Source organism: Molossus molossus, unplaced genomic scaffold, assembly GCF_014108415.1.
Source record: "Molossus molossus isolate mMolMol1 unplaced genomic scaffold, mMolMol1.p scaffold_m16_p_4, whole genome shotgun sequence".
Classification (NCBI taxonomy): domain Eukaryota; kingdom Metazoa; phylum Chordata; class Mammalia; order Chiroptera; family Molossidae; genus Molossus; species Molossus molossus.
The window spans coordinates 60,465,082-60,478,415 of record NW_023425377.1 but is presented as its reverse complement, the minus strand read 5'-3'; the positions used below and the strand labels follow the sequence as shown (position 1 = coordinate 60,478,415).

Here is a 13,334-nt window from a genome sequence, read left to right as displayed (position 1 = left end):
TGGAGTCCTCAGTCCAACACCTCTTATGAGAAACAATCTGGTAACAAAGTTGGCCATTGGCTGGACTTCATGCAAATGGCCGATGACCAGAATAAACCAATGTCTGATCTTAGCAGTAATAGGGTGGAAAAACATACCAATGTACTAAAGTTCTAAGCTAACAAACACTTTTAAAGCTCCATTAGCCAAACATATCAAAGCCCTCCAATTTAATTGCAGTGGTTCTCAATTTTCTTAATGCTGCAACCCTTTAATACAGTTCCTCATGTTTAGTGACCCCCAACCATAAAATTATTTTCGTTGCTACTTCATAATTGCAATTATGCTACTGTTAGGTCTTAGGCAACCCCTATGAAAGGATGGTTCAACCCCCAAAGGGGTTGCAACCCACAGGCTGAGAACTGCTGAATTAGAAGATATTAAAAAGCTAGCTGAGGGGAAAGAGGTAGATGAGTTTTTAAATGTTGCTGATTCCTTATCGTTGTTGAAGAAATTTTGCCATTATCTCTCATGGCAGGAAACCACAAATATTTTTCTCATTAACATATTCCCTATTGATAAGAAAAAAAAGAGTCAGTAATATGCCATGTGATGGGTATTAAGTACTTAAGTTGTGTGGGGGGCAGGGGGCGGGGGTGGAGGGAGAAGAACATAGGACAGATGGTGGGCAGAGTTAGTAGGCCGAAGCTAAAATCAGTCTTTCTACTCCAACTGGCTACAGTAAAAATATTTAATTATGCCCTGCATGATAATATAATTCAGTTTGCAAACCAAAAGATCTGTTTTCCTGTTCTCACCCTTAGGATCACAGTGACAATGTGCTTAGAGTTGCAGGGACAATGGCCCATGAAATGGGCCATAACTTTGGAATGTTTCATGACTCCTATGTTTGCAAGTGCCCATCTACAGTATGTGTGATGGACAAAGCTCTAAGGTAAAGTTTTCTGGGAAGATCCTATTTTTCCCTGTTTTTGATTCTCTTTAGGCTATGTTACTCTTTTATGTCACTTTCCATAACATGGCCAAGCTTTTAAATGATTAAATAGCATAGTCATGAATGTATATCGGTACCAAACCACCTTATTCTCGTCCAATGTTAATATTTTTCCTTAACTGAGACATAGTATAAGCACATTGTTTCTTTGCTGTTGGAGAGACTCGTCATTTTATCCTTATCCAGATAAAATCATTAGCATTTATCAAATTTTCAGTAAGTTCAATTTGGTGATAACATGGAAAAAGTTCTAGGAGAAAAATCTAAAGAACAAAGTTCTCACGGGAGGATGAAGAGGGAGTCTATAAAAAGAGATTACACATTTCTGCCTTGTTTAGACAAATTTATCAGGGAATTTTATCTTTAAAAATTCAACAATTCCACCCTGGCCGGTTTGGCTCAGTGGTTAGAGCATCGGCCTGCGGTCTGGAGAGACCCGGGTTCGGTTCCTGCTGAGGGCATGTACCTCGGTTGCAGTTTGTCCCCGGCCCTGGTTGGTCGTGCGGGTGGCAGCCACTCGATGTGCCTCTTTCACGTCGATGTTTCTCTCTCTCTCTCTCTCTCTTCCTCTCTCTCCCTCCCACTCTATCTGTGCAAAAAATGGAAAAATGTCCTCGGGTGAGGATAAAAAAATAAATAAAATAATTAAAAATTCAACAATCCCTTTATACATCCATTTCCTCTTTATTATTTCCTTCTCAGCTTGCTCAATCTAGGGTTAGTCTCCCTTACACAAAATAGCTTATGGCTGTATGTCAGTTACGTATCTGATGTTATCTTTTCCAGATGTTAGAGCATTTTTAAACCTCCCCTTTATTTGTGAATAAAAAAGTTTTGTCAGTAGGAATTCTCTGAAGGAAAGAGAGTTCCTAGACATGTAAATAAGCATAATTTTACTAAAATGACCTAATTCTAAATAAGATTATCTAGATAAGTCAGAAGTATCTGTGTTTTTTTAAACAGCAGCCTGGATGCTATACTTTAAGATATGACCATGTTTGCTCATTTAACTGGAGGTGTTTATGTCCACCCAGGTGAGCTAATTTAGGCACATAAATCAGCTCATGATTTAGCACTTTATCAGTAGATTTGGTTTGATCTTTTGGGGAAGGTTTTAGGTGTATCATCCCCTATGTCTGATGTTGTCCCCTACATGCTCAGGATGACTGCATTCTCTTTTCTCTTTCCTTGTCTTCACAGCTTCTATATACCTACAGACTTCAGTTCCTGTAGCCGTGTAAGCTACTACAAGTTCTTTGAAGATAAATTATCAAATTGCCTCTTTAATGCTCCATTGCCTACAAATATCATATCCTCCCCAGTCTGTGGGAACCAGGTGATAGAAATGGGAGAGGACTGTGATTGTGGGACTTCCAAGGTATGACCAAGTCCTTTATAAAAAAGTTTAGTTTTTCAGTTGCCAAGAAGAAAAACTATAAAACTACAGTGTTCATACACTTAAACTTTATATAATTTTATCAACCAATGTCACTCCAATTAATTTAATTAAAAAATAAAATAAAGCAATTTGAGCCATATTTTAAGAAACCATATCGTGTGGTTCACTATAAGAGTTCCCCTTTCTTGTAACTTTTGTATATATTTATTTGTAAATAGTTGTCAGGCCAGCTGTTCTAACAACGAACACTGCGCTGCTAAGCAGACCTTCTCGGGGTTTCTTCCCCGTAACTAGTTTTTTAAGTACTCACCACCCTGGCCTTTGTGTCCTCATTCCTCCCTTTCTGTCAGAAGTAATTCACATTTTTTATATGCCTATGACTTCTTGAGCAGTTACTTTAGACAGAGCACTGTGACAGTGCTGTGAGAGTAGAAAGAGCTTTCCCAAGGTCACCACGCTGGTAAATGAAGGAGCTGAGATGTGGATTCAGGTGGGCTGTTTCAGCAATCCAACAATCACCCTGCATAGTTTAGAGCTTTATGACTCAGGACCTGTTACCATTAGAGGTGCTTAGCCTGATCCCACCTTGTTGATAGGGCAACCAGGATGCTGAGTGGGACCCTTGCCCTTATCTAATTAACACTTAATATAAGTATCGTGTCAAGCCCTCAGGGGTTCAGCTTCTCGGTAACTTCAAAATAGGATCACACATTTATTCATCCAGTAAGAAAGAGTAAACTTTATCAGATTATATTTAAAATACGGGCAAGAATTTTAACCCTAAATGTTGTAATTCTGAATATATCATTTCTCTTGGGGAATCTAAATAACTAACAACCAGAAAGGGGCCTAATTTCTCAAAAACAAGGGAAGAAGAACAAAAAAAAAGTATATTGCTTTATACAGAGTTGAATTAAATGTTGAAATTGAATAAAGAACTATATTTTTAGATGTTCAATTACATGTTCTAAAGATTACATTTACTGATGAATAGGAACAAAACTGATCAGTTGAACTAATTATGTTCTTTATTTAGATAAATTTCACTTTTTTAAGCTGTCTTTTTTCTTCTTGTTTGCTCTCATATTTTCAGTATTATTATGGGAAATGGGTGAATAAAAAAAGATATTCAAATTTTTAAAAATGCAAGTAGAATTCAGATAAATAACAAGCTATTGGTTACTCTAAAATCTCAGCTTTTCTAATGTTAAGCTTTGTTGTTTTTAATATTTTTCTAAAAATTCTTTTCAGACTATATCAAAGTAAGGTCTGTGTGATGAACAGATTATATTATGAATTGTGCTGAAATGAGACCAAGAAGTAATTTGGCATTTGCAATTTTTCTGGTATTTCTTAGGAATGCACCAATATTTGCTGTGATGCTGAAACATGTAAAATCAAGGCAGGTTTTCAATGTGCATTAGGAAAATGCTGTGAAAAGTGCCAGGTAAAATTATTTATTTTGTCAATAATTATTGCTACACTTTATTTTTTCTGTTAAAATCTCAGGGGTTGTGTTAAATGAAATAGGCAAAGCAACATTTTTCTGTTTCTAAAATAATGCTACTTACCATTTATCAAGTCCTCACTGGGTGCTTGACAAACATGGGCTATTTGATCCTCCAACACCTCTTTGAAGTAGATAATATTATCTCATTTTGCTTTAGAGGAAGAAGAGGCTCAGAACAGAAAATGTGCAAAATAATAGGTAGAGTCACTAAATGGCAAACTCTAAGTTTACCGGTGATTCCAATGCCAGTACTCCTATCTCCTGCTTCTTGAGATGCTATATGGCTTTCTTGGACCAATCATAATTAATTATAACTTTCTTTAATAATGAGTTTTGTGGGAAACTTTTATTTTGAATAATGTCAGGGCTCCTGTATATTCAACCCTTGAAGTCACTTCGGGGTGAAATTCATAGAAAAAAGACAAAAAATGATGCTGTGTCATTTTCTCTGTGGGGCTTTTTTACTTTTCCTTCAAGGGAAAATTTAGCATTTTACATTTCATGGTTGCATAGAATTCTATTTAGTGATTATTTATGTGTCTGTCTCCTTTGTTAGGATGACTCCTAAGGGTAAGGGGCTCACATCCTCACATAGCACAGGATTTCATACATTTTAAATGCTCAATAACTATTTGTAGAAGGACTGTGCAGATTGTATACCAGGTTATGGGTAGATTTTTTTTTTTTTTTTTATGTCAAAGGGGAGAAAAGAAAGGAGGCCAAAAGGAAGAAAATTTGAGAAGTTAAGTAATATTCAACAAGTGTTTAGTACATTCTATTTGTTAACTATTATGGGAGATCTTTAAAAAAAAAGTCTTTGCCCACAAAGAACTTGCTATTTCCTTAGGGCAATAATATACACACCTAAAACAGATGAAAATGTAATGCAGATTGAACGCCCAGGTAAATATTACAATGATATATCCCCTTTGTATAAAACTTTCCACTTATGTTTTCACAATGAACTTGTAAATTAAAGGTAGTTGGAAAAATAGATTTTCAGAGAGATTCAATTCATTTTCTAAGGTTATGGACTTAACCACCAGCAGAGCCAAGATTAAACTTGCATCTCCCAAGTCTGGGTTCAGACCGCTTTCCTTACCGCACGTAGCAAACTTGACCTGGGTTGGTGAACACACAATACACTGTACAGATGATGTGTGTGGAACTGTGCACCTGAAACTTGTATACTTTTGTTAACCGGTGTCACTCCAATAAATAAATAAGAAAAAATGAGCAACTATGTGCATGGAAGAAGTCAAAGGAGCCTTCATGGAAAGAGAGGCTTTCAAACTAGTCTGAGAAATAATGAGTAGATTTTAGAGAAGTAAACCAAAAGAGAAAAATTTTCCAAATAAAGAGGCTGAGAGAAAAACAAAGACAGAACAGAAGGTATAAGCATAGTTTGCAAAGCTAGACTGGCTGGAACAATGGGGTTGAATTTGGAGGGTCTCATATGCTCCAATTTAAATTTGGATTTTATTCTGTCACCAACATAAAGATATTGAGGGTGTTTTGATCATATGAGAGCCTGCCTGCTCATGTCAGCTAGGGAAATGCATGCTTCCAAAGTCTGCACAGGCCTCTTTATTTTTGAATAAAAGGCAAAAGGTTTTACTAAGGTTTCCCTAAGGGAATAGGAGCAAGATTTGCAGTAGTAGTTTGCAAAGGAATTAATATATCAGATGAATATTTGGGTATTTCTTCCTCTTTATAAATTATTCCATAAGAAAAAGAGTGAGTTGAAAAGAAATACCTAACCATACAATAAGAGGAATTAAGAATTAGGAAACAGAAGCCTGGGGAAGTCTCAGAGCCTGCTGACCTGGAAGACCCACTTTGCCAGCAAACCTCTGAAGTTACAGACTGACGTCTCCTTGAAAGTCTCCACAAAGATACATTCAACAAAGCAAGAAATAACTTCCTTCTTTGCAGTTAGGATATTGTTCAGTTTTCTTCTGTATTTTTCTCATTGATATTTCTATAATGTTTCCACTTCATATCCAGAAATATTGATGCCTTAAAGAATTTGGGCTTTGGCCAAAGTCAATAGAAATGACATTAACAGGAAATGGCATTTGCTTATACAATGTAAATGTAAACTGGAATACAATTATGTCTCTAACTACCTTGGCAATAAAGGGCCAAAGGGAAAATATTATTTGTGTTAATTTGAAATATTTGGTAAGTCAGGTGGAAAAACACCTTCTCTCCATCTTTACCCCTGCAGTTTAAAAAGGCCGGTACAGTGTGCAGACCAGCCAAAGATGAGTGTGACCTGCTGGAAATGTGTGATGGTAAATCTGGTATTTGCCCTGATGATCGATTCCAAGCCAATGGCATCCCTTGCCAAAATGGGAAGGGCTACTGCTTGATGGGGATGTGTCCCACACTGCAGGAACAGTGCGCTGAGCTCTGGGGAGCAGGTAGGGGGACAAACTCCGGTGTCACTGACATTCCTGCCTCTCTCTAGGCACATGCAAGAAACAAAACATGTTATTGCAGGTGATAGTGGTTAGTCGTGGCCAAAGTAGCATTCTGTCCCAGTCTTTTTTCTTAGCAACTATGCCACTGCATTTTAGGACCTAAGGTCAATTCAGCATTTGCTACATTTAGCAAATAAAAATAAGAATGGACCAATGAAATTTAAATTTGATTGACAATCTTTTTAGTATCCTTATGTTTCACATAATAGTTGAGGCAAACTCATACTAAAAAAAAATTCTATGTGTATCTGAGATTCAAATTTAACTGGGTTCAGTATTTTATCTTATTACCGTAACCAAGATCTTTTTCAGACAAGCAAATCCTTGGAAGTATGGTGTGTGTGTGTGTGTGTGTGTGTGTGTGTGTGTGTGTATGTAGAGGTGCTTAGAGGTGGAAAGAGGGAGAAAACAAAAGGAAGATGCTGGGAATGCAGAGGAGAAATGAGGAAAAGTGAATGCTCTGTAATGTTTAGTTTGTACATAATACCAGAATTTTAGAGGCTATATTCTCTATACCATAAAAAGAAACTTAATAAGAAAAGCATAATTCAAAAATGTGTGAAAAATTTAAACAAAAATTTTAATTATTCTAACAAACTTGATTAGAAAGGCAATTTTAAAATATCAATTCTTTGGACTCCAGGATATGATATATTATGTGTGTGTGTGTGTGTGTGTGTGTGTGTGTGTGTAATTTTCACAGCCTTTTCTGCTACACTTCCAGATTCCTACTCATTTAAGTAGAAATTTGTTTTGAAAAGGTGGAATACATATTCCTAAAATTATTTGACAAGAGTTATCATATGCCAGAAATATTTTATAATTCTTAAAAATATACCTGTGACAAGATTAAAGAAAACAGCAGTAATTATTGATTCACAATACACCCAAAACAGAAGAAACCTGGGAAATAAATGAACAAGGACATAGAAAAATTCTTCAATAAAACCCTGGGTGTCAAGGGTGGGATGAGACATAATTTGAGGAGCAAAGCTTGATAACAAGTTAAACTTCTTCCCTTCTTCAGTTGGCAAAGCTGGGTTACAGCTCATGCTTAATGTTGGTGAGGATGTGACAAAACATCCAGGTTCACACATTGTGGCAAGAATACGAATTAGCATAATCTTTTCAGCAAGAATTTGGAAAAATGCACATACATCCTAGAAAAAGTACTCTGTTTTCTAAAAATTGTACCCAAGAATGTTTATTTACAGGTATTTCACCCAGCACTTTAAAAAAATAACAGTGAATATCTGGGAAACATCTCAAAGTCCAAGAATAAGAATTAGTCACATAAATCACAGTGAATCTATCCAGTGATTTTATTTCTTTTTACAACTATAATATTATAGAATATTTAATGCCTGGGAAAGGACAAGTAGATTGTTAATTGGGAAAAAGTAATGTATGAAGAAATGTGATACAAGGTCTATGGATGGTACTTTCCACAATATTAGTAGTAGTTAACTGAATTTTGGGATTAAGAATATGCTTTTTCAGCAAAAATGGACCTAGAGGGTATTATACTAAGTGAAATAAGCCAGTCAGAGAAAGGTAAATACCATATGATTTCACTTGTATGTGGGATTTAATGAATGAAATAAGCAAACAAAATAGAAACAGACTCATAGATACAGAGAACGGTGGGACAGCTGTTAGAGGGGAATGGGGTTGGGGGACTGAGTGAAAAAATTGAAGCAATTAAGTAGTACAGATCAGCTGTGGCAGAATAGCCAGAGATGCAGACTGCAGCATGGGGAATATAGTCAATAAGGTCTAGATAACTGGGTATGGGGTAGGTGGGTGCTGGGGACAGTAGGGGGACTACTCTGTACAGGGCCTGGTTTTCCGGCCACTGTGCTATACATCTGAAACTGGTGTGAAATTTTACTTTATGTAAACTGTGGTTTAAAAAATATATGAATGCTTTTTCCAAATTATTAATGCAAAATTATTCAATTTTTAGTACAGATATTTTATTATAATGAGGAACTAATAAATGCTACTAAGATACAAATAATCAAGAAACTCTGATAATACTCATTTTATCATCTTGAACATTGAACCATAAATTCATTTAATGTGGTTTCAGTTTACAAATCATTATAATAGGTAAATAATTTTTCATGAAACCAGGTTAATATCTTTATAGATTTTAATTATTTTAACCTAGTTTGTTGTTTTTTTTTGAAAGACTAATTCAAATTTTCTTCATGTTATTTCTTGATATTTAAGAAGACACCTCATACAGAATAGGAACATACATCTTAGACTCAGAACTAAGTGTGAAGTCTGGTTTTTCATCTCTCTCTGTGATTTAATCATTATGATTCTTCATTTCCTTATTGATAAAATGGAATGGTGATGATGGTTAATATTTCTCAACCAAGGACTACTGACTAGCCACACTTCTCACTGGTTCACATATACTAACTCAATCCTCACAATAACTCTATGAGGTTGGTACTAGTATATATCCTCATTTTATAGCTGAACAAACTGAGGTTGAGACATTTGCCCAAGGTCCCACAGCTGCTCTCTCTTAACACCTGAGCTGTTAACACCATATTCTGTTGCTTATCTGACAGGGACCCAAAGAAGATTACATGAGACGTTAAATACGTGGTGCTTACTGCTAGAGCAGCAGGATAGCAGTCCTACCTGCTTGTTGGCTGTTAACATAATGACTGCAGCTCTCCTGACTAACTTTCCATATTTATATAGATATTTTCAATTTTCAGCCAATAATCCAGATGTTTTCAAATACTTAGATAGCCATTATTCAGAAAAAAAGAACATTTAAAAGATTGCTTTTTAACTCTAGTCAGCATTCTTGATATCAAATTATTGTAGGCTATAGTTCTGAGAATGATCAATGGCTTTACATCATGTGCTGCATAACGATGTTTTGGTCAATGATGAACCACATATACTATGGTGGCTCCATAGGATTGTAATGGAGCTGAACATTTTCTATTCCATATTAATGCCATAACCTTCACAATGTCACAGCACAGCACATTCTTCACATGTCTGTGTTGACGCTGGTGTAAACAAACCTACTGCGCTGCCTGTTGTATAAAAGTATAGCACATACAATCATGCATAGGACAATACTTGATAATGAAAATAAACAATTATGTTACTGGTTTATATATTTACCGTAGTATACTTCTATCATTATTTTAGTGTTCTCTTTCTACTCAAAAAATGAATAAATAAAGAAAGCCTGCTGTAAAACAGTGTGTTGAGTTACACCAGCAGCAGCCTCATAGATCTTGTATTTACCCTCTGTTTATTGCATCATCTTCTCTTGTTATTGATTTAATTTCGTGTTGATCATCATGGCCCCTAAGTGTACAAAATTCGCTGCTAATGTTGTCAGTTAGAGGCCATGATGAGTGATAAACCTGGAGATAAAATGTTAAATGATTGAGGATTACAAGGTGGAAAACCAGTGGTGGTTATTGCTCACCAGTCAGACATGTCGCATTCCACCACAGCTTTGATCCTGAACAACAAGAACAAAATGACAGGGCTATTAAAGGATCAGCTTCATTCATGGCAATGGACTATCAAAAATTTAAGAACCATATGATTTCACTGCTGTGTGGATTATAAAGCTGAAAACAACAAACACACAAGACAAACAAGAACTCATAGACACAGACAACAGCATGGTGGTTACCAGAAGGAAAGGGGGGAGGTAATAAAGGGTAAAGGGGTTCAAATATAAGGTGATGTAAGGAGTTTCATTTCCAGGGGTAAACACACAGTGCACACAGGTGATGTATTATAGAATTGCACACTTGAAACCTATATAATTTTATTAACCAATGTCACTCCAATAAATTTAATAAAAGAAAAAAGAAAAAAATTGAAAATAGGCTTATTTCAAATATGGATAAAGTTCTAATGACCTGGATTGAAGACCAGACACAGAAGCACATCCCCTCAGCATCATGACAATCATAGCCAAAGCAAAACGTTCGTTTGTGATGTTGAAAGAAAAGGCTGCTTTCAACTATGATGTTGAATTTACTGCTAGCTCTGGTGCTTTAAACGTTTCAAGAAACCGTATTCATTACATAATGTGAAAATGAGTGGTGAGTATGCAAGTTACTGAGACAAAGGCAGCTAAAGAATCTTTGGAACCTATAGATAAGCTGATTTTGCAGAAAACTACTTGCCAGAGCAAATATTCAGTTTGGATGAAATCTCCCTATTCTGGCAACAGATGACTGAAAGAACCTTTATCCACAAGGAGGACAGTCAATACCCGTTTTCAAGGCTTTTAAGGACAGGATAACAGTCTTGCTTGGGGGCAATGTTGCAGACTATAAATGGAAACCCTTTTTGATCTGGCACAGTGAGAACCCCAGGGCCTGTGAGCTTATCAATAAGCACTTGCTGCCAGTGTACTATAGGGGCAACAGGAAGTCATGGATGACCCAGTTCCTCTTCTAAGATGCTCTGCTGAATTTCTATGCCCGTGATATGGAGAAGTACTCTTTGGAGAATAATTCAACTTTCAAGATTTTGCTTATGGTTGATTAACGCTTCTGGACATCTTCTTTCATCCCAATATCAAAGTAGTGTTTCTCCCTCTGAACACCTCTTTGAGTCAACCAATGGATCAAGGAATTACAGCAGCTTTTAAGGCTTACTATCTGAGGAGGACCTTTGCCCAGGTTTTGCTGCAACTGAAGAAGACTGATTTAATTCTGGAAGGATTGCAACATATTGACTGCTTGGGCTTGAGTGGTGTCACCAGGCAGTGTACAAATGGTATCTGGAAAGAAGACACTCGGGAGGCTTATCCATGACTTCAAAGGATTTGTCAAGAAGGAAATGGTTGCAAAAATCAACAAAGCTCTAGTTGGGATGGCAAACAACTTTAACCTGGTGCATGCTGGGGCCCCTGAGGAACTAAGTAAAGTTGTTGGAACTGAACAGGAATGCATAGCTGAAGAAGATGCATGACAAAAAGAAATAACAGGAGCAGGAAAAAAAAAAAAAATCCCAAGAAAATTCACAGTGAAGAGCTTAAGAGATGCTTTTGCAGATCTCAATAAACTCCTTAAACAATTTGAAAACATGAATCCCAACATCAAAAGGTTTTCATTAATAAAGAGAAATGTTCATGGTGCTTGATCTGCTTACAGGCAAATCTATGATGAAAAAAATAATTCAAACAAACCACCATGGACATATTTCTGAAAAGAGTGACATCTCCTCAAGGAGACAGTCAGGCAGGCCTTTCTGGAAGTATTCCAGAAGAATCCATGAATCCATTGTCATAAAAGGAGAGGAGAGGTTCATGAGTGCTGCTGCCCCTGAAGACCTTTACATGGGACAAGATGTACTGGTGCGAGACAGTGACATTGATGATCTTGACCCTGAGTAGGCCTCAGCTAATGTGTGTGCTTGTGTCTCAATTTTTAACAAAGAAAGTTTAAAAATTAAAAAAACAGTTTTTTTTAATTAAAAAAACTTTTTAAAAAATTTTTTTTAAAAGTTGTATAAAGTAAAAAAGTTACTGTAAGCTAAGGTTAGTTTATCACTAAAGAAGGAAAATTATTTTTTAATAAATTTAGTATCGCCTAAGGGCACAGTGTTTATAAAGTCTACAGTAGTGCACAGCGGTGTCCTGACCTTCACATCCCTCACCCTCACTCACTGACTCCACCAGAGCCTCCAGTCCTGCACTCCTTTCATGTAAGTGCCCTATACAGTGTACCATTTCTTTTCTTTCATAAACCATAATTGTACTGCACTTTTTTTGTTTTTAGATATATGAATACTTACCATTGTGTTAGAGTTGTCTACAGTATTCAGTACAGTAACATGTACAGGTATGTAGCTTAGGAGCAGTAGGCTATACAATATGGCCTAGGTGTGCAGGCCATACTATCTAGGCTATACAATCTAGTTTGTGTAAGTAAACTCAATGATATTCACACAACAATAAAATTACCTAGTGATGCATTTTTCATAATTCATCCCTGTCATTAAAGAATGCATAACTGTATGCTAAAATAGCATTTTTCACGTTTTTATTTATTTTTTATTTTTCAATTACAGTTTACATTCAACACTATTTTGTACTATTTTCAGGTATACAGCCCAGTAGTTAGACAATCATATAATTTACAGTGATACCTCTGATATTTCAAGTACCCATCTGTAATAACTATATATAATTATTACAATATTATTAACTATATTCCCTATGCTGTTGGTTTTATATTTCATTAACCTTTTGTAACATTGAACTTCTGTTCTGTTTTCTTTTTGTATATGTTCCTACTGATCCTGTCTGGTCTCAGGAACTAAGGTTGCAGATAAGTCATGCTACAGGACAAATGAAGGTGTGTCCAAGTATGCGTACTGCCGCAAAGTCAACAACACACGCTTTCCCTGTAAAGCAAAGTAAGTGGCCTTCAAATAATAGTTGGAATTTTCCTGCTCCACCAACTAGGGAAATGTCTCACTTCCAGCCACACATTCTAATTTATTCCATTTAAAGAGAAAGTCAATTTGGACATCATTCACTTGACAGGTAGTCATTGACTGACTATTAGGTGCCATGTTTCTACTAGGCACTGAGTTAACTAGAGAAATAAGAATTGATCCCTTTTTCCAAGTCCTTCCTGGTGGATGTTTTAGATGACATCAAATACAATCACTGTTAAATAGAATAAATGTTGAGATTGAACAAGCAAGGTACATGGTCTTGGTTGGAAATATGTTCACTGAATTTCCAGAATATTTTAGGTGCTTTCTTTTCTGATGTCTTTTATTATGATCCTAGGAGCACAAGTATTTATCTATTCAGAGAAATAACCAATACAATGCTTGTACAATGTTATGTACAGTTGTCCCTCGCCACTTCGCGCTTCCACTCCATCGCGGTTTTTTTGGTATAGTGTCGACAGAGTGAAG

The 13,334-nt window shown here is 36.2% G+C and overlaps 1 protein-coding gene across 1 annotated transcript in view; it reads left to right on the top strand.

Annotated features, from left to right (window-relative positions):
* The window catches only part of ADAM28 (ADAM metallopeptidase domain 28), a 54,548-nt gene that overhangs the window by 26,215 nt on the left and 14,999 nt on the right, over positions 1–13,334 (top strand). The window contains exons 10-14 of the mRNA XM_036240689.1: positions 804–934; positions 2,195–2,372; positions 3,751–3,840; positions 6,134–6,329; positions 12,719–12,821. Coding sequence (XP_036096582.1) covers positions 804–934; positions 2,195–2,372; positions 3,751–3,840; positions 6,134–6,329; positions 12,719–12,821 — 698 coding nt within the window. The remainder of the gene's footprint in view (positions 1–803; positions 935–2,194; positions 2,373–3,750; positions 3,841–6,133; positions 6,330–12,718; positions 12,822–13,334) is intronic.